This window comes from Amblyomma maculatum, chromosome 4 (assembly GCF_055883805.1).
Source record: "Amblyomma maculatum isolate TAMU_Amacu chromosome 4, ASM5588380v1, whole genome shotgun sequence".
Lineage (NCBI taxonomy): Eukaryota > Metazoa > Arthropoda > Arachnida > Ixodida > Ixodidae > Amblyomma > Amblyomma maculatum.
This window is the reverse complement of record NC_139347.1, coordinates 56,424,770-56,450,195: the sequence shown is the minus strand read 5'-3', so window position 1 is coordinate 56,450,195 and position 25,426 is coordinate 56,424,770. Positions and strand designations below refer to the sequence as shown.

Below are 25,426 nucleotides of genomic sequence, written 5' to 3'. Positions count from 1 at the left end.
CTACGACAATGGAAACAATCTCAGTGCAGCAGTTAGATCAAGCGGAAGTGCGGATATTGCGGACATTTCCGGCACAGCAGTGAAAAGGAAACTGAAAGCTTCGCTCAACCGCACAAGACAGCAAAAATCGTCTCTGCAACAGGATGCTGTGCTGTATGCCAGCGTCAGCAAGCTTCCGTACATATGTTATTGCTCATGTAATTCAGCAGTAGCTAGATTCAGTAGTACATAGTACCGTTAAGTATAGAGCTTGTGAATGCAGAAAGCCGAAGGGAATTTTTGATCATGCTACGAGGCTTTTCATAAATGCACCAATGTCAAACCATACAGCTAGAAGGCAAGAGTAAATCCGTTCCTCAAGCCTCCGAAACTTCGACTTCCACGATGCTGCAAGAACACAGCCACAACTGTGAAACAAACCCCTTGGGACCAACACTTTTGACATGTACGAAAGACGCTGAAACACTGACATATATAATACTATTCCCTGTACACTTACCAATATTTGGTAGATTAATTGACTTGAACATATGCGAGATGACGCCGATCCATTTTAATTCCAGCACATTATTTGATTTTTAAAAGATTGACCACCAATGCGTTGAAAAGCACACACACTTTATTGACCACATGGCAAGAATTGTGTCCAGACATCTGTTATCACACTGCTTGTTCAAAATGCAGGAGAGGAAAAAAACAATTAGAAATGGTATGGCTCCTCAGGCATGCACAAAAAGAAAAATTTACAACAGAAACTATCTGCAACAAGTACACTTGAAGTCATACTCAAAGTAACCTGCAATGAGTCAAAACCATGCTTGAAAGTGCAAATATTTAAATGCAAGAAGTGAAAAGTTAGAATTCTTACAGCGGTGTTTATCAAAAGAATGAAAAAAAAAAGTGCAATAAAACTGATACAACCTGTACACATGAATATGCTTGTGCAGTCCCATACAAGACTTGAGACATTCACTGTCATTGTAAGCATCTTGACTAAACAGCTGATAGAAAAAAATGTGCATTCATCTGCACTACCTCTACAATAAATTAATCCCGCAATATATTTCAAGCAGTACAAATAATAATATTCAATGCATGTACAAAATTGCAGGTCGAAGACAATACAAAATAAGCATTTGGTTCCTTGGTAAACAGATTCAGATGAGTGCATTATTACATACTATGCAAACTATACATTGAATCAAACAAATAGTGAATACTTTTGAATATATCCATATATTCCGTTTATTAAATGCACCTACAGGGTATATGCAGCATTCCCCATTTGTTCAGGCACTGATGATTTCTTTCTGCAACACAATTATGCATGTCAAGCCTTCAAAGTAAGCAGGATGACTAATTTGTAAATTGTAGGATTTAATGTCCCAAAACATTATGACCATGAGAGATGCTGTTGCAGAGGGCTATCAATTAATTTAGGCCACCTAGGGTTCTTTAATGTACACTGGTATCACACAACATGATCATTTACTTCAATCCTTTGTGTTAGCTAAGGAAGACCTAATTATATTTTACTGCCAACACCGCAAACTTAAATTAATAAGACATAGGTGATCGAGCAACTAACTTTATTTATAAACTGTAACTGGACACAGGGCCAGCAAACGTGACCATAAAAACAAACATCCTAGCAGTAGCACACAAATTCTGCGAAGTTCTGAGTACTTTATTTAGAAAAAGCCAATAGACTAATGATATTTATAGATTTTGCTGAACTGGCGAGTTGTATTTCGAGATCAGCATAAGGAAATTACAGATCACTGCATCAAATGATCACAGGCACAAAATTCCTGCACGGACTTTATAAACTCACTTTTGAATGCTTACATAAATATACCTATATATATATATATATATATATATATATATATATATATATATATATATATATATATATATATATATATATATATTAGGATTATGCTATGTCACCTAATTAATCCTTTAATCGCTACCAATAGTCTAATAAATGGTCAAAAAATTGCAACCTAATAAACTTCCACAGTGACCAACACATCATGATACTCAAGTAGAGAGCAGAAACTCAGCCATTTATTTCATTTGCCGCAGCCACAAGCACTTGCCCTCTGATATGCCTTCAACTGCTCACACACTAATTAAAACAAATTGGGAAACTTCAGAACACCTACTAATATGCGCTACCATAAGCTCACTGAGAAGTGGTGGCAGCACAAAAAAATAAATAATGTCATCCATCACATAATTTAGTAGTGTAGGTTGTTGGGCCAGTTTGTGAATCAACATAATGAATAAAACTGAGCAAAACAAAACGGGACACTAGGAAGAAACACAAAAACACACAAGAACACTCGCGTGTGTGTGTGGCTTTCTTCCTAGTGCCCAGTCTTGTTTCAAGCAAAGTTTCCTTTATTATGTCATAACATTGTGTTTGAGCTTAAAGTAAATGCAAACAACAAAAGAAGAAGAAGAAAAAAAAAAGACCACATTTTCACTTGCAAAAACTTCTAAACGACTGCACATAAAAACAAGTAATGACATAAATGGTCATACCGCCTCCAGACCCTTCATAGGGGGCCTTACAAAAGAACGCCAGACACTGCACGACCATTGCAGCGCTCGGAAATTACGCAAAGATACCAGGGCTTAGAAAGGCCTATGCAAATATGCCTAAATAGGTGTGGCTTAAAATGGGCATGCTCTTTTGCCCCAAACAATTGCAAACACTGATACCATGTCTGATAACATCAGTCATGTGCAGAAGCTCCCACTACAGCTACCTGTTTCTCCTTTCAAAATCTTTTAATAAAAATAGGGCCCCAATTTCAAGGTAAAATTTGATTTTACCCATTTCTGTGCCCCAAACAAATTTCTAAGAATTTCAGTTAAGTCTGCTCTTATTTTGAAAAGTGTGTCTTCCAGATAATGCAGTTTTACAGCTTAGAAAACTGAAGTTACCACACAAAAATCAGTGGATATGTTATACTTTTTCTAGCAGGGCGTCTTTAGACAACTGCCAACGTTAAACCATTAACCGCTTGTTATTCATGAAATGTTTACAGTATGCTTGGAAAGTCATTTTACAAGCGAGAGGACGAAACAGCATATTAGGTGTCTTTTCGGTATCATCATATCTTGTGCCACCCATGCTTAAAAAGCAGCCTAATATACGGCACAAACGCAACAGTGCTGTGCAGGAGATATACGGTAATATATATACGACAAAATAATTGTAATAGGTACAGAGGTTTTTGAGTCCATCTTCCATTACCATACTCATAAATGATTGTAAGCAACAAATAGAGCACTTCATGTCCAACAAAAAGAAATGACCACATGAAACACAAATTAAGGACCTTCTGGTACACAAAATGATTTACACCTGAATTCCGGCCGAATTAAAGGAAGCAACTGGAGGAAAGCGCGGATTGTGCCCGTGCTGAAAAAGGGTGATCCTGCCTTAATTGCTAATTATCGTCCCATATCAATAACTTCCACATGTTGCAAACTTGCTGAGCATATCATAGCTAACTACATAACTACATTTCTAAACGATAACAAGGAGCTTACCCCCCATCAGCACGGGTTTCGAAAAGGCTTTTCCACTGTCACTCAGCTAACCTCTGTCATTCATACTTTTGCAAGTGTACTAAATAGCGCTGGTCAAATGGATGTTATTTTTTTAGACTTCAGCAAAGCCTTTGATGTTATTTCTCATGCCAAACTAATTTACAAACTTGAACTTATTGGTCTTCCTAATTTCATAATTCGTTGGATTTCCTCATACCTTTCTCACCGCACACAATTTGTTTGTATTGATGATTGCTATTCAAACCACCTGCCGGTCACTTCAGGCGTCCCACAGGGAAGCGTCCTCGGACCTCTCCTCTTTTTGATATATATCAATGACATTACTAACGTTATAACTAGCCCTGTTCAAATTAGATTATTTGCAGATGACTGCGTTTTATTTCACCAAATTACTTGCCAAGATGATCAAGTTTTACTAAACTCCAATCTTCAGAACATACATACATGGTGTAATAAATGGGACATGAAGCTTAATTTAGAAAAAACTGTGTACATGAAGATAACTAACAAAAAGGCTTCCTTCTCATTTCCTTACAATATTTCATCTCACCTTCTGACCGAAGTCAGCGAGTACAAGTATCTAGGAGTTACAATAACGAAAAACCTTAGCTGGAATAAGCATGTATCAAGCGTATGCTCCTCAGCCTTTCGTAAACTCTGCTTTCTTAGACATAAACTAAAACTTGCCCCACCTGAACTTAAAAAATTAACCTACTTTTCAATAATAAGGCCATCACTAGAATATGCATGCACCGTCTGGGATCCCTACACTAAACGTAACATCGAGGCCCTTGAAATGATTCAACGCAAAGCCGTCCGTTTTATTTTTTCAAAGTATCGTGTAACTGACTCACCAACGACACTCATGAGAACTCACGGCATTGAAACATTACAGCTGCGCCGGAAAATTCAAAGACTGAAACTACTTTTCTTATTAAAAAACCATAAACTGTCTATGAATGCAGACCCCTTCCTTAAACCTAACACTAGGCGCCAAACACAAAATCATCATGCACAATCATTAACCCCTTACAGTGCTAGGATTAACGCCTTTAAATACTCATTTTTTCCACGCACCATTGAGGAGTGGAACAGGTGTCCGCCAGATCTTTTATCCAGAGCTGATTCTTTTGACTCAATGTTTTCGTCACAGCATTTAATTTGAGAGCCATTTATTTCTACGTTTACTTTTTGTATTTTGCATATGAGCCTTGTATTTATTGTTGTATTTTGTGTTACAACTTGTATTACCCATTTTTCAATTTTGCTAATCCTGTTCTTTTTGCATATATTATGTATTCACCCCTCCTGCTTGGGCCTACTGTAGGCCTGCAGTATGTTCTAAATAAATAAATAAATAAAATAAAAAAGAAAAAACACCACCCTAAAATTGAAGGCTGTAAATGTCCAAGAAAAAAAAACACCAAAAATTAGTGGCTTTAAATACTAATTGTGAATATTTATAGCACAATTTCTGTAAAATCTGCCTCTTTCATTGCAATTATTAATGCAACAGCCGTGCAGGTTCTACTAGAATGATGAAACAATCAAGATGAATCAGCTGTTGTTGCACAGGGACTTGAATTTGACACGTTCACTTGATTAGCATTTGCAGAATACAGGCTCACATGACTGTCAAACTTGACAGCCCATCACCCAGGCATGGGCCATTTAGACAAAATTTATTCGCTCTACTTAAGTGCAAATCTTGCAGAAGTGCATAGCATTGAAGAAAGGAAAATCTGAAGACTGTTTTTGCATACTTGTATGAAGGTACCTATTCACATTCCACAGTTCATCAAATGAGCAATGTTTTTAAGTAATCTAGGTAGTATATATATATATATACATCTAAAGGTCCTTGTGTTTGTTCAGGTAACACAGAAAAAATATACTATAATATAGGTTTGCAGGCAACAAATTTATTAATGTGGTTAGCAGCAGCAAGAAAATTATCACTGACTTCTAACATTTAAGGAAACTGCAACATTAAATTTGCATATATATTTTTCCGCTCACTCTCCATGTATAAAAAGTGCACCTTTAGGACGACGATGACCCTAAGGCATTAGCATGTAAATCTAGTGTTCAGCTAAAGCAGTCGTTACTGCTAAAAGCAGAAAGCTTTAAGTGCCATTAGCCAAAAGCAAAGCAGTCTTACAATGCATAAGCGACCCAAAGGGAGGTCATGTGCCTGAAAAAAAGAATATCAGAAAGAAAACCCTTCCACTCCACCACTAAGAGGCATTTTAAAGCAACTGACTTTCATTCTACATAAAAAATTTACATGCCTGTTTTTTCTTGAGAAAAAACGAAACCAAGTTAGTACCAGGGGAAAAGGCACCGAATGTGTGATGCTGTCAATAAGAGCGAGACCCAGCAGGTTATTCTCCAAAGACTTACAAATAATCATGACCTCCAATAACTCCGAGCAGTGTAGTTCGATGATGGGTATACTACAACTGCAAAGCCCAAGTTGTGTGTCTCAAGCATTTCCGAAATACTGAACGGTTTTGCTAGGTTTTGTTCAAAATGAATATAACTGCTACCAGACAATGCTGTCTACTGCTCCTGACGAGCACATGCGCTCTGTCGACTTCCTGGAAGATGACAACTGAGAGGTTGTTGTGAGACGAATTGAAGCAGCTTAAGGGAACCAGTTTGATTCAAATATTTCCCACCACCAAACCAACATCACTTTTCATCCTTCTTCAAGATAAGTAACCATCTTCAATGCTCTCCCCACACATATTGGCCCATTATTATTGCATTTCTAGCTAAAAATTAACATAGTGCATTATTCATTAGAAGGATCTTTGAATCTCAATTTCTACATTAATGAATATGAACTTGGTTCGTTAACTAGTTTCTTTCAACAAAAAAAAAAAAAAATATATATATATATATATTTTGTGCTGTCTATCCACAAGAAAGTGTAAGAGTAGGGCAGGGTAAATCAGTGTTTTCAACACTGCAGCCAGCCACGTCCTATAGCCATTTTTTGTAAACAAAACCATGTGGCTCTCACGTCTCCATATATATTAATCATCTAATTCACCGGAGTACAACAGCAATGCAGTTATGCATGGCTGGTCTGCTTGAAAGGTGGTCTATCCTGCTAAGAAATGCAAACCACATAATCACGACACATTTTGGAAGAAGGAGCTCCTGTACCTTAACACCTCTCCATGTACAAAAAGGCTCATGTTTGACCTTAAAGTGGAAGAGCACCTCTATCCTATCTGTCAAGCCCTCCAGTGTGTCATTACCATGAAAAATGTCTAACAGTATTCTTATTCAGTATTCTTATCCACAAGCAACAGCACATGAAGCACTTGACTTTCATGTTCCACAGCACTCAGAAATTGGGGAAGGTGGCAGCGACACTTGCAACGCTGTGCATGCGCTGGTGCCGGCTCAGGAGGGCGTCCGATGGGAACCGCTCTGAGCAGTAGGAGCATGCGAAGGGCTTGAAGCATGGCTTGCTGGGCTGGCTGCAATGCTTCTCCAGCTGCTGCTTGGTGGTGAAGCCCTTCTCGCACGAGGCACATCGATAGGGTCGCTCGCCCGTGTGCGTGCGCACGTGCCGCACCATGGTGGTGGTGTAGACGGTCGAGTAGGAGCAGAACTGGCACACCAAGCGCGGCGCGGCAGCGAGCTCCAGAAGACAAGCATTGCCAGCAGAGGCTGTGCCAACGATGAGAGGACCAGCTGAAGGATATGCAAGAGGGCGCAGGGAGAGAAAGGAGAGAAGAAAAAGCAAAATGAGCGAACACTGAAGGCCTCATATACACTAGAACCATAGAAAATTTCAAGTGAAAAGGTTTAAGTGCCCCCAAAGCTGAAATAAGATTAAGGTAATTCAGAAAACAAGGATGGTATTCTTTAAATACTATACCCACGCCCTGTGAATGTAGTCTCTTCTGGAAGGGCATAACAGAAATGACAGAGGCCCAGCAGATAGACTTGTTGAAAGCTTCTTCCACAGTTGCTATACATGTTTTTAGTAGGCCCTTACAACACTTTTGAAGTTCACGCCAAGAACTGGTTTAACAGTTGGCTTTTTCTAACACAGTGCTCCTACCCAGACGCTGCATAGGTTGACCGCGCTTAAAGAAAGTAGAGGATTTAACTTATCTTCAAAAACTACAGCTGATATCTCACCCGTATGCCATAGCAACAGGCTACAGGAAGTAAATATCCAATAAAAATAGCCCAAGTCTTGGTTTGCATGTCCTGCTTGTCCTTAGTCTATGTGCTGGCATCAAACCTGCTGTAAAGTATTTGCAATCTCTACTAATAAGTACTGATCATACATAGTAATCACACAAGAACATGAAGTCATTTAAAGCTATTTGAAGGTAATTTTTGCAGCATAAAAGCACGGACGTGATTTAGTATGGCCATCTAAAAACTAAAATCGCTTGGTCAATAGCTAGTAAGAGGCTAATATAGCAACAGCCAACATTATATATACAAAATCCAGGACAATGAAAACTTCAGTAAAATGAAAAAAGAATACAAGCTACCAAAGCACTGTGGTGGTGGATATCATCGATTAATCCACAAAGCTAAGCAAGGCCTCATGTTTTAAAAAATAAAGCTAGTTCTTTTTGCGTTCCAAGTATTTTTAAGAGCTAACCGGGCAATACAAACCTTTAAGTAATACCTGAAAAGACTGACAGAGACATTCTAGTCGATGTTTCACGCTGGTGCATCAATACTACAAAGGCTACTCCGAATAGCAAATCCACTAAAGAGCAATGCACCAAGCACAGGATAAAAAAAAAAAAATTCACCCTTCTGTGTCTTGCAACACATCTAGGTTGTGTGTATATGAGGTATGAACAGAAAAGGCAGCTGCAGCTCCAATCAAGCTGAAGCGAGCTGCATCAGTGCTTTTACCATTCAGCTCTGTAGCTGACATGTGACAACAGCACAGCATTCATTGTAGGTCACACTGGTTCTGGTCATAAGCACACACAATCAACTGAAGACCGATTAGAGAAGTTGGCCATGATCTAAGTAAGACAAAACTATGCACTCTTCAGAGCTCATATAGTGGCTGTTGCCAATTAAGTTCAGTCAATAGAGAGAGAAATCTGCAGCGTGTGTCAAAAGAAAAGTTGAGTCCGTCATTCGAACAAGCCTTGCTTTTCTGCATCTTATCACTTCATGATAAGATGAAATTATTGTTCACCTTGTTCCTTTGAGGTGTGAAGCTCAAATCTTTACCAAGATTTAAGTCTCTTATCATTCAGCACTTTATGCACATATCTTTGAGCAGGACTGCATCACCCAACTAGACTTCAGCTAAGAACCTCTGCAGCAACCGGCTTTCTCTACCAGTAGCTCAACAGCATTAGTGTTCATCGTCTGCTTGCAAGAAAAAATTAACAGAAAATTTATGCTGTCTTCTTTCTAAGGCATCTTTCAATATAAAAAAAGAGACCTCTTGTAGTAAGAAAAAGAAAGGTGGGAGTCTGCAGCAACTGTAGACAGCATCTTGCTGAAGATGATGCACAAAAATTGTGAAGGCAGGTCTACTAGCTACCACCCACAATGGGATTTGAGCGCCACCAATAAACTATAAGTTCGACTTGCTAAAGATTTCTACCAAGAAAAAGCCAATGTGCAGGACGACAGCTGCAGGAAACGTGTGCAAATCTAGAGTGTTACAGAGGTGAGCATTGTTTGCCAAAGACAAAACCTCACTAAACCTGTTTATGTCATCACTGTAATGCATAAGCTACTTTATCTATCAGTGTTCCTAAATGCCACTTCATTAGGCAGTAAAGCTAGGAAAATTATACCTGCTGTAGCGAATTGTCATTAAGCAGGTGTAACTAACACATACACAAAACTAGCACAGCTTACAAAAGAAAAGAATCAACAGAAGTGATGCACGACACAAATTCTTGGCAACCTTGATGCCGTATACCTTCCACAAAACAGCAAGTTGTGCCCACTGGCAAGTGTCTAGACAAATGATGCGCAAAGAGGTACTGCTGTGAAAAAATGCAGCATATATTTATTTCTTCATCTATCAAAACTTACAGACAATGATCAATAAAAGAAGATCTACGAAAAAGGAAGCATATCAAAATGTTTAACCCCAACAGCAAGCTATTGGCTATCCTTGCATATTGCAGGCTACTTTGTACGCAGTCCACTTGTTCTTTCACAGAAGCACAAGGTATCATGCAAGGCGAAAAATTGTGAAACCACACTGTTGGCGCAGGCAGAGATTGAAGACCAAAAAAGCAACTCTTGAAAATTAGGTCATACACACACACGCACACACACACGTGCTCCTGCAATGACTGCCTCAAGAAAACATGATTAAACAAACCAAATACTTAGCTAAGAAGTTGAAACAGTACAACGCTACAACAAGCAAACACACAAAGTCCAAAGACGGGTTTCAACTGCAAATAACTTTGAAGGCAATGATGCATGCATATCATCAGTCACCATGTATCTAAGTAGAAAGCCAGGGTTTTCTTCTATCTCATCAAAGCAAAAAATAGCCAAGCATGGGGCATGAAACATGACATTTATGTCATACTCTCAAAATGTCAGTCACTTTAATGGGGCTCAGGGATGAAGAACATTTTTGCAGGCAAATAAGATATGATCCATTCAATACAGGTTACTCAAGACGCACGACACAAATTGATTGAGAATGAAACAAACGTACATGTTATACAACAACAGCAAAAAAAAGTGCAGCAATGCTAAGCATACATTTTCAATTTTTCAAACAATGCGCTGTTCAACAAGCTATTAATGCAACCTGAAAAGTAAAAGGCAGCCGAAAAAAAGCCTTAACAACAGGTGCCTTGCTCTGACACAGCAGAGAGATGCAAGAGAATCAGATGATTACACACAAAGAAAAAGCAAAAACAAAAAATGTCTTCCTTTTATTTTCTTCTTTAATATGCCTAAACCTCCTGAAACCATTGTTCCTAGACATGCATGAAGAGTGACCGAACAGCCTTGCCAAAAACTTTTTCATATATTCTTCGCTGCACAGAAAAAAACAAACAAAAATCTAGCAACCTCGACAGCGCGAAATAATCTTGGCATTATCGCTCATTCTTTGTCCTTAACTAATGCCACATCATGCAGGCATCCTAAACTGTCCTTAACTATATGCTCTCTCACACACGCAAAACGAGACACAAGCTCCACATCAGCAGGCAATACACACCTTGAGTGTCGTTACTCTTAAGCATTGTTTCTCACTTATGTCTGTATGCAGCACATGCTTCTTGCAACTCTACTTCATTAGGTAATGTTGCATGACACCACCAGTGACCACCTGATGCTGCTTAATTGGAGAAAAATTATCCAGGTACTAACATGGAAGAAAGTGGACATCATGTCATGCTTACTTTGATCAGGCAAAAAACTTTAATATTACATTTCACTGAAAGCTCATTTTTAACAATTACGGCGGCTTAAACTAAGCGGTATCTATGGCCCCATCCTTTGTGAATACAGTTTCAACCAAAAGAACGTGGAGAACAACTCTGTACAATTTTTGTTCCCCGTAAAAGCCCATTTTAGGGCTCTTTCCAGTGAAGCAGATGTAATGCATGCCTGGCAAAAAAAAAAGAAAAAAAAAAAAGAAAGAAAAAAAAAAGCATTTATTACTAAGAAAATCCGATTTCAAGGCTTTTTTTTTTTCTCACTCAATTCAAACGCTCACATTGTGACTGAAACGGACTCCGTGATCACCATTCTAAAGAAATAAAGAAAAAGCCTCAGAAGTCCGAAATTAACTGTCTTTATGCACCCCAGTCTACTTGCAGAAGCGGCCAGTGGACAGTGATGCCCTGCATTTCAAATTTTGATACCCTTGAAGCGTGTAAAAGCTACGTTTGCAGAAAAAGAGCAGTCTTTGACGTTTCAACGTGAGAATCTACATATGTCAAGTTTATTCGTCCTCGCTACCCCTTTAATAATGAGATAAGAAGATAAGATTGTATTATATATAACAGTCAATCAGGGTACACCCCAATACCACGCAGAGACCCAGAGAAACTCTGAGCAGGTTGAAAAGCACACAGACAAACAGCAACGATGGTGTTACCAATGGTAAATGTTTCTTATGAAATTATTGTTGTATGCCAGCCAAAGCTAGGCAGAAAGAAAATGAGCATGATAAAGCAAAAAAAATAAGCAAAAGTAAAACAAAGCAAATCTTCCAGTCAAGTCAACTAACAAGGAGCCAAGAATCCATGAAAGAAGGTAGCGCTTCCCACAGCAAGAATACAAGTACTGCAGTCATAGGCCACATTTCAATTACTGCTGCCATTGACACAGGAAAAAAAAAAAAAAAAAAAAAAGAAATACAAGTGAGCACTCTTACCAAAGGCTACGCAAGGTACAAATTCTTGGTCACAAAAATACCACAAAAGTACTCCCGGCATAAACATGAAAATCATCCCAAAGCACCGCACGCTCCACCCACTTGACACTCATCACAGAACTACACAGGAAGCACCCTCAGTTCAATGGTGAAGAGGCATGCCAGGACCATTTTCGAGCAGCAAACACTTACATCCTGTGTCCTTATATGCAATTCCAAAATAATGGGTCGCCAACGTGAAACACCTTGCACAATTTCACAAAAGTCGCTAAAAAAATGATAATCCAGGCTGAAGACCAGTGAAAGAAAGATCCTAAAAGCCATGCACTTGCTAAACTAAAAGAAAGAAAGAAAACGAAAGCTGACACAGTCAGTTCTGCCTCAGAATACCATGTCGTATGTCTTATCAAAGCAACCACCAGGCTCCAAGCCACACTTTGGCTTGGCGTGATAAACAGTCTACAGTGAAGCACACTTGCACACATCTGACCACGCGGCTATCACTCTGGCATTACACCAGCATAAGGCTAGCCAAAAAAGGACCAGCAACTTCACACAATGTTATAAATGCACATATGCAGGTATACAGAGCTGGCTGGCGTTACGGCTAAATTCGTACTTGTTGGCGCACAAGGCACGTTGTCACTTGCCTGGTCAGAAAACACATCACTGATTCAAGGAAACCCGGTCGAGTTTTCCAGCTCGGCTGACTCTACAAGCCCCTACGTCTTTTTGTGGAGACACAACTTTTAAAAGAGCACATCAAAACTGAAAACTGTCAGCACTGGAAATTCTACACGGCTACTGCATCTGTTTGAGTGAGAGGACAAACTCGGCAAAACGTAGCGACCATGTCACCATTCACACCTAGACTACCCACAGCTGCTGCAACATAATGTAAAAGCATGGTAGCAGCCTCAGCTCAAGCCCATTCCAACTGCTAAGTTTTACATCAGATGGAGCAAACCTGTGCACCAGGCTAACTAACTAAACCGTCTCCACACATGTACACATAAAGCTGTTCGCAGCCATTGAAAACAAAAGTCTAGTTTGCTTGATCCAAACACTGGGTAACAGCTCACAAATCCAGAGCAGAAAGGCAAGCCAAGCACTCATCTGAAACGAAGGACGGGCCACCTAACTACAGCTCATCATGCATAGATGTTGCGCATGGTCTAATTGGCCATCTAAGCTATATTTCTAAGCAGCCAAGCTAAGACACAACTGCTACAAACTGATTTCATCTGTCAGACCAGGCAAAGTTGCAATATCAAAACCCACTTGAACAAAATACAATGGCAAGCTTGTCGCTGCTGTTCGTCCCTAGTTGATTCATACTACCATTTCTTCATTAAGAGATGAGCATGAACTCTGTAAAGCTGACAGAACAAAGACAAAAAAAAATTTGCCATGTTCATTACAAGAGGACAGATTCTAAATATGCAGTTGAGAATTGCCGGGTCAAAAATGACATAAAGTGCCATGCACCTGAGCAGAGCTTAAAAATTTCACTCAGTAAATCTAGGTGAACTCACCTAAGGGGCCTCCACAAATGCAAGGATTTTGTTTACGTTAAGGCGACATACTGGAGGTTCAGTGTAATAAAACACAATGCACTGTCTGCAACAGTTAGTAAAGAAATGCTATGTGCCACCATTAAGACTGACCTTGATGCAATTCCCCCTTCAAATTCCACAACACAGAGACAGGAACGACCCACATTATCAGCATGCCACCTTAGTAATAATACAGCGGTAACACTAATGCCTGAACTAACATCAAGCAATCCTGCCCACGTGCTTCGTTTAATCATTTTAGCAACCAATCAATATGTTCACTGGCTCTTTAAACAGATTCCAATTCTGTTTTGTAGATTGTTCTAATGCTTTTTACACAAATTTAAATATGCTTCAGATACTTGAATAAATATCTAACAATGCACACCCACGGCTAGTGGTGTTTAGAAGCTACACCACAGCAGACCAGAACAACTTGTGCTGTCCAAATGCCAGTACAAATTTCCATACAGAGATATAGCTGTTTTGGTTAGCTTTAAAAAAGTTTCTCTATTTTTAAAGGCCTAATTTATTTGCAGACAACAAGGATACATTGCGGGGGGGGGGGGGGGGGGGGACGGGGGGGACGGCAGTAGAAAGAAAGATTTCTCAAACTTTAGATCATTCTAAGGTTGCTGTATCTGAAAGAAAAAAAAAAAAAGAAAGCTGTTTTCCAATGCATTGAGGAGTTCATTATAATCACGCCACAAAGCCGAAAAGCATGAGAGCCGAACACATTTGAAAAGGTCACTGCCACTCCCCAGCATTTGAGGAATGATTTGTTTCCAGCATTAGCAAAAATGCATGCTGGGTTTGACGTGCCACTAAATAATATTGAACAAGATCTTTGGCGGCGATAAAGAAAAGAGCATTTCCAAAAAATCTGTCACTGTTAGAAGACAGTTTTTACATCCTTTAATGTATTCCTCACATTTTGTCACATTAGATGAATTATGATTTTGACAGGTTCTGCACCACAAAGCTGCAAAAACTATTACTGTCAAAACGTTTGGTGAGGCGAAAAGACCTTTAGCTGGCTATACTCACTGACTACAGCCGTTTTTTTCCTTATATAGTAATTTCACGTTGCACATTTCTGAGATTTTAAATCTGTCAGATACATACACAAAGGTTCGAAATGCCAGAGTTTTAATTATATTGGGTCTAGCATGATTGCATTATACAATAATTACTAGCATAAAAAGAGACGACGGATGAAAGGCCAAAGCAGCAAGTAGATGCCAGATTACACCAGTAATTATATCGCAGTATTCTAAGTACTGACTAGCACAGCTTTATGTATTAAGAGGATTAACCGTGTTGCATTTGGTACCAACTTCAGGACACCCCAATTTTTAAAAAGCAAGCAAAACATGACACATTTACAGCCACAGCTGATCCCGACAACCTACCAACGTCAGTGTACATATGTATTCATGCTTGTGAACAGCTACAGTTTACACAAAGCAGCAGTGACCTCATGTAAGTCCGGATTCCTCAAAAGAAGTTCTTAATCTGCGCTTTAATCTCGGAGCTCTGTGCTAGATTAATAAGGTGCCTTGTTCAGAAAACCTATAAGAAGCTCATATCTGATGACATTTCTAATGTCTAGAACAATTATGAAGCAATCAAAGGCTCTTAAATGCTAGTGCAGCATGCTAAAAGCTGGTCTCCACTGCAAGGCATGATCGTGGCAATGTTTTTATTCCACATATGCAGTGCCGTGCATCCACAGACGTACCCGAGCGACATGCCCTCTCCCATAATTTAGCCAGGAAGTCCTATAATTACAACGCAAGAGAGTTTAATACTCGCTTCTGTGAATTAATTCACTAAAGCAATGGACGCTGTGCTTGCTTCCCAGTAGCAGACAGAATTGCAAAACTGCAGGTTCTTTCAATTTTCAAATGAACTTCGTGTTTTGTGTATTTACAGGGCTGAGGAGGGAGTATGGGGACGGGGGTAGGGGGGCACAATGTCGCAGCATTTCATTTCCATGCACCCTGCACTGTTTATCAGAAATTCAAGTACTAGCAGCGTACAGACGGCCTTGGCTCTTTTGATTATGCCTTCCACGCTTTACAAGTGGCTAGAGCCCGGACTCTGATACAAAGTTGAAGTGGGGGGGGGGGGGGGGGGGGCTTTACCCCTACCACAAACGTTTCCTTTCACTAATGCACAGCCTTGTCAAAAGCCAATCAGCACACCACAGCAGTAGTTTCAATCACACACAACTGACTAAAGAGTTAACAGTTTAAGAAATTTACAATTATTCACCTACTGTTGCCATTCAAACTTAACTTGCCGTACTCTGTACAACCACTCATTTTTGAAAACTAGAGTTTAAAAAAAAATATAGGCGGGAGAAAACTGTACCCTAGGCACAATTTACTGCAACTGCAATTGCTGGTCTGAAAGGTCAAAAATAATTCCAGGGCACTTTCTAGTAAAAAATGCCACAACACTTGAAGGGACACTAAGGACAAACTGAATTTGACCTGCATTGACAGACTGCTCTCACCAACAGTGTAAATTTGTTGAGGTAGAAAAAAACAAAAAAAAAAAAAGAAATTCTAGTGCTGGATGATCTCCCAAGTAAAATGCTTGCTTTGATGTTAAACTTTCACATCGACCTCAGAGGCTGTGCTACACCTCCACTAACTGTAAAATGGTGACAGCCAGTCTTTTCTAGCATGAACATCGGGAGTTTGATTCAAAAGACGGGGAAATCTTAAATTCAATTTTGATCGTAAGACGTATGTTTCTCATTGCCAAAGGAGTGTTAACATACCTATAGAGAGCAAGAATAAATTTTAACAAAAACACTTCGTTGAATGAAGTTGTGCTTAGTGTCCGTTCAAGCAGCAGCTCATATAATACTAGCAGCCCAACCAAGTTTTGGCAAACAAGCGGTGGGAGCAGGTCCAGTGAGTTAAAGAACTTCCTCCACTGGCCTCCCCTACCTTTCGCTGCCCAGACGGACACTAGTAGCAGTTCTATGAACCAAGAGCTGCTCAGCACTGGCAAGTGTTAGTGTAGCATCCCTTAGCACGTGCAGCCTTGCCTGTGAGCTGTGGTGAGGTGTGGTGCTGGCCTCACTGCTTCTGCAGGCAAAAGTGGTTCACCATTGTGTGCTTCCGGGCAAAGGTCTTTCCGCAGACACGACAGTGAAAGCCGCTGCCAGGGGACATCTTTGCAGAGCTTGCCGAGCACGGCACGGCTGAAGAGAGCCGTCGACGGCGCCCTACGGACGTGCAAGGAATGGACAGGGCTCCTTAACAACAGGCCAATCATGACCCGTCAGATCACTTGTCAGTGGCCAAGTTCACTTTGCACAATGCTATGCACGAGTCAGAAAAATGTGTACAAACAAAATGTCGACGGGAACTAGCCAGGAAGAGAGAAGCTTTCTTACTGCAACATAAAGTGGGATGCCCACAACAGAAAAAAAAAAAGTAATAATAAAAAAATAAAGAATTCCTCATTATGTTTGCAAGCTAAGCTTCACAGCCGGTCCTATGCTATGCAGTTTCTGTACCATGTATGCTCCTAGCAGTAGCTGACAAAACCTGCGAGTGAGATTTGTTATTGGGACTCCGCATTGAAGAGAATAACAACTGCTTTTTGTACTCCCAGTCTCCTTGTCACTGCAATATAAATGAGTACAAAAATGCTCAATGAGCTCATGCAAGACCCTGTGATTTAGTGATTGTGCCATGGCTACCCTCACTGGTAAAACTACCTTGATGCTACCCCATACGCAATGAGAAGACACCTTGAAACGTGTACCCAAGGCTACTGTATGCAATGCAGTGAATTTACAATACGCTGTTCACATTTGAAATTGCACTAGCCATCTATAATAGACAATGAGTTGCATAGTGTTAATAATGAACAGCAGTGCACCATTTGGTTTTGTCTCTACAACACATTAATAGTCGAATATTTCGGGGAATCCCTCAAGGTGGGGTAGATTTGTAGTAAGGGAGTAATAACTTATTGACGTAATAACTTATTGACGTCCACCGAAGCGCAGCTATACGATTACAAAGGAAAGCTTATGCACCTTTCTCAGAAGCTTCATAGATAAAGAAAAACTTGTTGTGATTTCGGGGCTAATACCGACCAACACTGTTCCCACTAAGAGTTATTGACCAATTCGCTCTCCCCCACACATTTGGTCTGCTGACCATCGTGGTTAGCTCAGGACTGCCCCGGAAAGGCAGTTGTCCCGGGTTAAATCCTCGATCAGGACGAGTTTTTTTTTCACTACAAACTTTCTGAAAAAGCTGTATAACTTTCCTTTGTAGCCGTATGGCTGCGCTTGGGAGGACATCAATGAGTAATTACTACCTTATTACAAATCTACTTCACCTTGGGGCATCCCCTTAAATATTCTACCAACACTGTTTCCACTTCAAGTTATTGATCAATTCGCTCTCGCCCTAACATCTGATCTGCTGAATGTCCTCTTTTAGTTCAGGTGGCAGAGCGACCAGAGCGACTGCCCCAGAAAGGCCATAGTCCCGGGTTCGAACCCCAGAGCTGGACGAGTTTTTCTTTCGCTACGAAGTTTCTGAAAAAGCTGTATAGCTTTCATTTGTAGCCATATGGCTGCATTTGGGTGGACGTCGAAGAGTTACTTTATTATAATGAAGTGATACTTCATTATTTTTTATCTCTTCAAACCAGTCCTAACAATTTGTGTGCCTAGCTTCGCGCAGTATGACCTACCAGCCTACAATTCTAAATGCTCATTGTTCAATAACCAATATCAAGTTTTGTCAATAGTATATGACTTTTCACGCCATATGCCCTACCTACCATCCATTTACATCTACCTTGGCAACCTTGTTAGGGGCAGTGGCCAATGCATATCATGATGTGAAAATCTAACCGCCTAGAAATAAGATGACTGCTACAGTTACCAAGGCAAGGGGAGCTCGAAAAGGACCAAACATGCTAGTGAAAAGTTGCCTATTTGCAAAGACTCGGCATTTTGCAATAATTTAACATAAGGTCATTATTGTCACCCTGATGAAAAGCGCAACAGCCACTGAATGGAAAATAAATCTGCTGCCACATCCTTTACATCATAATGCCTAAGGCTGAAGAAATTCACCTCTATAATTTTACTGCAATTTATGTTCACAACAGGTGGGGAAATAGTGCACACGTGAACTAATGGCACAACAGCCATATATGCAGATCTCCATAAAAGAAGGCGACTAATTTAGAGTAAAAGATCTTTGCCCTACCAAAGGCAAGTCATGCAGCAACAAAGCTTTAAAAGTGAGAAAACAGACTTGTGCTCTGCAGCAGCAAAGAACACATACTGAGGACTAGGGGTCTGCCTTTGCACAAGAAAGAGTAGAAGAAATTAAATAAAGAAAGGCTACACAAAAGCAGTTTCCACACAAATTCAGGTTAGCCCACAAAGTTACAAGCCTAAACTGCATGTGCAATATTGAGAGAAAATAAAAAAAAGCTAAACACAAGTTGAATATCTCAGTTTGACACGTCACAACATTCACATTTATGACACTTTGTAACCAATCCAGCAACTGGCCTAGGCTGAATTCTTAACCACCGTTTCTGAGCTGCAAGCACCAACGAAAGCACCATACCAATGCAATCACGCAAACACCTTCATTTATGCATTTCGCAGCTCTTAAGCCCACTTTCAAAACCCTCTTTCTATAAAGAGACAGAAATCACCTCATTGTGTGGAACGGGGCATCGTTTCCACGACCCAAGAGTACAAGACAAAGAGCACAAACTTGGGGTCTCTCATCCCATCCCTATAGAGAAAACAGGTTACCTTCTACTGTGACAAGCTACATAAAAACGCCCTAGAAAACTTCGCATCCATTTTAGTTCTAGCAGAGGTGAGGCAATTCCCTTCTACCACAAAAACCCTGTTGACTCCGGAAAAGTGACAACACAAAACCACCAGTACAAACTGCACGGCAATAAACAATCAGTACAAATCTACACTTAAAAATCTGTAAAGTCCAATAAAAGTCAAAGAAAACAAAAATGTTCATAAGAAAAGTCGTACGAAAATACAAAATAATACACAGTATGAAGCTGCTAGCAAGGAAGCAATGACGTAAGCAACTCCCAAAACCATACCGCAACTTATTGCTCCGTTAAAGATGGATCCAAAAGGTGGAACAACCAGCTCTAACCATGTTGTTCACTGTACAAGCTCAAAGCCAAAACCCACATTTTTGTCGAGGCAATTTGTGGCATGACTGCTTAGTGACTAGCCAGTTATAAGCTCGAAAAATTTTCAGCCATGCTTGAAACACAAAGCCTTGACCGAGTACTCGGAAGCTGACAAGATAAACCAGTTAAACCAGTTACTGCCACCAACCACACCCAGTACGAATGATGACGAAGCAAACCTCCTCAGAAGCTAGCACACTTTGATGCAAAACATCTCCACTTTACCGAAAGAAATGCAAAGTGCTGTTTCAGAAAACTGAACAATGCCTTTAGCTTGTTTCTGCCATTAAGTGCGCATCACAAATGGTATCAGAGAGAGAACTTAAATCAGAAAGCAAACAAACGTCACTGTCATTTTCAAGTGCTGGAAAGTATGATTATAAGCGTGGCTCAAAGTTGTCTTGATGCAGTTCTAAAAACGAATTCATTATCATTAGGCATAGCACGTGCTCAAGTGAGCCACATACCAGAACCTTTCTTTAATGCAAAGCAACAAATTAAGCATCGCAGGAGAAAGACTGCTGTACACCATTTTTAATGAAATTTCTTGGGGGCAGGTAAAAAGACTAATTTAAGCAATTGAAACATCAGCATGTCAAAAAAACTCATGGCAAGTTTCAGCCACTGGGGTTTGGTAACACTGCCAGAGGTGGTCTAGAAATGGCTCTAGCACTGCCTGCTAGTCGCACTGATCTATAATGATTCACGAAATGAGTGTGCACATGTTGACAAAGTGCATGTCTCTCTGCTCATGAGCCATTGTTCTGTGTGCAAAAAGCTAGCACCAATCTAATTCGAATAAGATGACATCTCAAAACAGAAACCTGGCAGGACAGTTTACAAAAAAGCAGAATACCATAAGCCAGCTTGCAGTTCAAGCAAAAAAAAAAAAAAAAAAAATTAAATTATTATTTAAGCCTTACAATAGAATCGAACACAACAGAAACAACAAAATCTGACAAACTTTAGGTCTAGACTTTCAACTGTTGAGAACATTTTATGTGTCAGTACAGCTTGTACAATTAAACACCGGAAAAACAGCTATACATGACTTGCAGTTTTGAGTATGATGCCAAGTGGGCAAAATCAGAAGCTTTCCAGATATAAACAGCAAGAGAGATATTAGAACAAGCACAGTATAGATCACAAGGTGTTGTGTCAGCCCAGAACAGGCCAGTTTGTCAAGTATGTGGGCAGCATCAAATACTAATAAATCAAGTGAATGGAGAGCCAAAACATGCCACCTGCATGCCAAAAAACATGAAAACAAGCCAGAGCCCAGTGGAACAGAAGAACTATTTAGACGAACTATTTCCACATCAGCCTAAAAGAAAGATTTATTAATTCACGATGCTCGGCATCGTAATCTGCACTTATTCCTCTAATCCAGACAGTCGTTTTGTTCATTCTGCTCTATAAGCTTCCGTCACTTCACAGATATTTTCGTTGTGAAAGACAGACTCAGGACTAACCACAATTCTACCTCGACGAAATCTGGTTCACCATAATCCCTTTCAATATACTTCAACAAGTGTACATTTCAAAATTTTTAAGCTGCAACACAGGCCAGGAGATGCTACTGTTAAACAGCCAGATTATTTGAAACTTTGATTATACTACTTCAAAATTGAAGCACACCGGCACTTCTGTAATAACATTTCCTTTGATAAAGTATGGCCTACATGGATGGGCGCCAAACTCCCAACCTTCCAAACACTAGCAGAAAGCCTCAGCTAACGAATCACTAATGCAGGTCACTTTGTGAAAGTGCATCAAGCTTGACAAAATAAGACCAAATGACGAGACAGCCGATGATACTTAGGGAGTTAAAAAAAAAAAACGCCGATACAAAGAAGGAATTACCAACGCTTCGTATGCACAGGATGAACACAATGGTCCGATAGGCGCCAATCACCCCGTATAAGCCATCAAATTAGCCATAGGCAAGGAAAAACAAAAAATAAAGGGAACGAACGAAACCAAGGCAAAAATGAAGTCTTGTGGCTTAAAGGGCCGCTAAAGGTGAACACTAATTCTAGCTACATAAAACAGCAATGTTTAGTGATAGTTTTTTTTTTTTTGTGCCGCACAATACTGACAAACATGCCATGTGATAATAAGTCTAGTAATGAAGGAATTGTATTGTTTTGTTTTCACTCATCTGACGTCGCATCCCCTTATCACGCACACGCAATGTAAACAGGGGAAGAAATTGAGGCTTAAATTTGCAATTTGCTGATCAATGAAATCGCCTTCTTGCTATTAGAAAACGCTATAACAATTTTTGCCGAACAATTTAAATGTAGCATAACCTTTTATTATTACTTCCCTTTAGTGCCCCTTTAAGCTCTCGGCAAAGGCAGAATACAGTAAAGCCAGATAATATATAAAAAAAAGTCAATTTGCCACTGCACCACTAGCATAGCAAGATGGTGGGCATGGAACAAGCTGCTACATTCTGGTGTCTACGTTGGAAACCAGGCATTCTTCAAGTGCTGCAATTTGTGGCTTTCAAGATTCTGCTTGGTGGTGAAGCCCTTGCCACACGTGTTGCATCGAAAGGGCCGCTCGCCAGTGTGGGTCAGCATATGGCGTTGGATGTTGGTCGGATAGTCGGTCGAATAGCTGCATAGGTTGCATGTGTATTTCTTCTTGACTGCGCTGCCGGCGATGGGCCACGATATGGCGGGGTGTTGCTGCCGGCCGCGGCCACTAACCCCGCTGCCGCCACCCCTGGGCGCAGATGACCAAGCCAGTGTTGGAACTCCTGCCGGTGCCAACACGACAGATAGAATTCCTGTAGAAACTTTGGGGAGGGTGGAGGCAAGGGAATAGAGGAGGGGTGTTTGGGAAGAAAGGAAAAAGCCTTTATTAACATTGTCTTTGTCCACATCTCTTAAAAAAAATGAGACAGGGCACCCACAACCAACATGAGGCATAACAAAGGCGGGATCTCAACTTCGAAGTTTGCAGTGCAAAGCGAGTGAACTGCACTAAGCATGTCGAGGCAAGTTATGCTAGTTGGTTGCTGCTTGCTACTGACAATTTCTTAAGGCCAGGTGTTCTCCAATGAGAGCCCATGAATCCTTTGGAATTCTCCATACAGTTTCGTTCTTTAGCTGGCTCACAAGAGCAATGGAATCAAATTAATATTGCGCATAACACATGAATAATTCCAATTCAGCAACCACAATACTATGAGTGTGACATTTTAATTATCAAGAATTGCAATACCCTATCACAGTGGTGCAATAGCTCATGACTGAGATTTAGAGCAAATTTAAACTTGTTGTGCTACCCCCTTCCAGTTGCACACTCATGTTAATCAAATTCTTCAATGCTCAAGTATCCCACACAAGAACCGTCCAGCTAGCACCTGAAGTATGAATATGCTTTTTGTCTTTGTTGCCGACTTTATAAGTGCCCCTGAGAAAAAGCAGAACCAAACTCTTAGGGGTTCCTATGCGTGCAACAACAACCAGGCTGTCCAAAATCAGCAGGCAAGAGCAATAGACAACACTGGCACGTGATAAGGGCCAGAATGCTTTCTATCCTTATGAGTAAGCATATATGAATGGCATAAGATATATCTTTTACTATTTAGTTTTAAACTTATTTACTAGAAATTGTGCCATAAAATATTACATAAGTTTAATTCAATTCTACATAAAGTCGTAGCAAGGCCACATAGCAAAGGTTAGAGAAACTTCAGTAGAAATAAGCTGAATGTGGGAAAATGAAATGACATAACCCAATGCTTATCCCTGCGAAGACCTGCCTATTAAACCTAATTTGTGGCAGTGGCAACCTCTAAAATCCATGATGCAAGTGCCATCCACTGCAGCCGCTTCTCAGAATTGAAGCGTCAGAGTACCTAGCAAAGATACAGGCTCCGTACTGGTAACTTGGGCAATGCGGAGGCAACATTTCAACATAAGCCTGTTTCACAATTCAGCTGATAACCTCTTTAAGTGGAGTGACGACGGCTGTAACACGGTTCCCCTCCACATGTCCCAGATTATCAGCCCAGCAGTTTGCCGAGAAAGAAGCCCAGTTACGAAACATCAATTTCAGCATTGCACACCCTTTCTAGGGGGCAAGCCACTTGTCAAACAGAAAGGCCATTCAAATATCTTTGCCTTTTAACGTCATATCTCCCTATCAAAGGCACTCCCAGGGCAACAGCTCATGTGGTCTGGGACTGCGGAGTAAAATCAGGATTCACAGGAGCCTTACGCTATAAGATGCGTAAGAATATTTTAAAATGTGGAATCTGTTAGCTCTAGCATTAGCTGGAGGTATCAACAAATGCGAGAAAGCAGAAATGAGCCCTTTCCTTTTCAGTCTAGCAAGCACCACTGGTCTGCCTCAGCGTTGTAGTATTCAATAATTCAAGTTGTCCTCTACAAGTAAATGAAAACCTTGGGGAGGCTCAAAATTATAATGCAAATGTCACACACACACTGCAAACTTCAAGTTCAATTCAACGTGAAATACTAGCCCGACTGGTGCAACAGTAGATAATAAAAATGACAGGCTATGAGAAAATGTCCATAAAAAATGACTATAGTGATTGCAGTATGATTTCAGTAACAAGAAACCTTCACAGTATGCTAAATGCTGTTCAGTGATAAAATGTACTTCCCTTAATTACTCAAAAGGGCTGAGATTTTGCACATCAATGACTATATGACCGAAACCAAAGTAACGATTTTATGTGGGGTGGGTATTGCAATCGCAGTGCCACTGAAAGTGGCAGTGAAAGAATGAACTTGGCAACAACGACAACAACACTTAAGGTACATTGGCACTTGGCATTTACATGCCTTCAAAAAATGGGCTGATGATCTGTCATTATAAAATAACATTTGGGCAGGGCATAACCACACAACACACTTGATTTTGGCTTTTGTAATATTTTTGTGAATAGTAAACTCTCTGATAATAGTAATAGTAAGCAAAAAAAAAGTTCCTTGTGCAAGCATAATAATATTTGCAAAATATGAGAGACTGCAAAAGAAACCTAAGTGTGCCTCGGTAACAAAAAAAGATGCATGGCAAGAAGGGAAAAAAAGGAGGCCTATGACATTGAAGGAATGTTTTGAAGAGTAAGAGAAAGACAGAAAAAAAAATAGGAATACAAGTAACAAAGCAAGAAAAAAAATGTACATCACAGGAAACACTTTTCACTTACTAAAGTCAACAAAGATATTCATTCTGCATTGTAAAACCCTGTCAGTACACAAAAGCTCTTCGAGAACAACGATGCAAGACAGCAAGAGCCCTAATGATATGAACAAGCCCAAAGGCTTGCCAAACAAGCAATGCTATGGCAATTAAAAAAAAAATCTAGGACCACTTGCTCACGCACACGTTTTCATTGCACATTGGTTGCACAGCCTAAACTAAATTTTCAGATTCACTGCAAGCTTAGCTGCAGATTACTATCAGCAACAATGAGATCATATTCCTTTCAGCAGAAAATGCAATAAACATTTTTTTCCCAGTACTCGTGCGAAAAACACGTACTACAAATCAAAACTGCATTCAACCCCTAACGCTATTGGTTGGACAGGCAAGGCTCCTCATGAGCTGACAGTCATTTCTGACCCCAATGAGCCTAGCTCATTATATGTTTCAAGGCGATTGCTGTCTGGTTTCCAGCAACTAA

The 25,426-nt window shown here is 40.2% G+C and overlaps 1 protein-coding gene across 1 annotated transcript; it reads right to left on the bottom strand.

Annotated features, from left to right (window-relative positions):
• Window positions 1–601: 601 nt before the first annotated feature.
• On the bottom strand, window positions 602–22,430 carry LOC146191109 (uncharacterized). The gene is made up of 2 exons (XM_084601587.1): window positions 16,589–22,430; window positions 602–7,302 (listed from the first exon to the last, which is right to left on the bottom strand). The coding sequence occupies exons 1-2, from the start codon at window positions 16,816–16,818 to the stop codon at window positions 6,885–6,887; spliced, it is 648 nt and encodes a 215-aa protein (XP_084457713.1). The 5' UTR covers window positions 16,819–22,430; the 3' UTR covers window positions 602–6,884.
• Window positions 22,431–25,426: the final 2,996 nt, after the last annotated feature.

What these genes read in the sequence shown, in the direction of transcription:
- LOC146191109 (XM_084601587.1), bottom strand. Translation starts at nt 16,818, where the DNA reads ATGATTGGCCTGTTGTTAAGGAGCCCTGTCCATTCCTTGCACGTCCGT. An exon ending in CACCTCACCACAGCTCACAG is followed by an intron (nt 7,303 to 16,588) that starts GCAAGGCTGCAC and finishes CATATCCTTCAG; the next exon opens with CTGGTCCTCTCATCGTTGGC.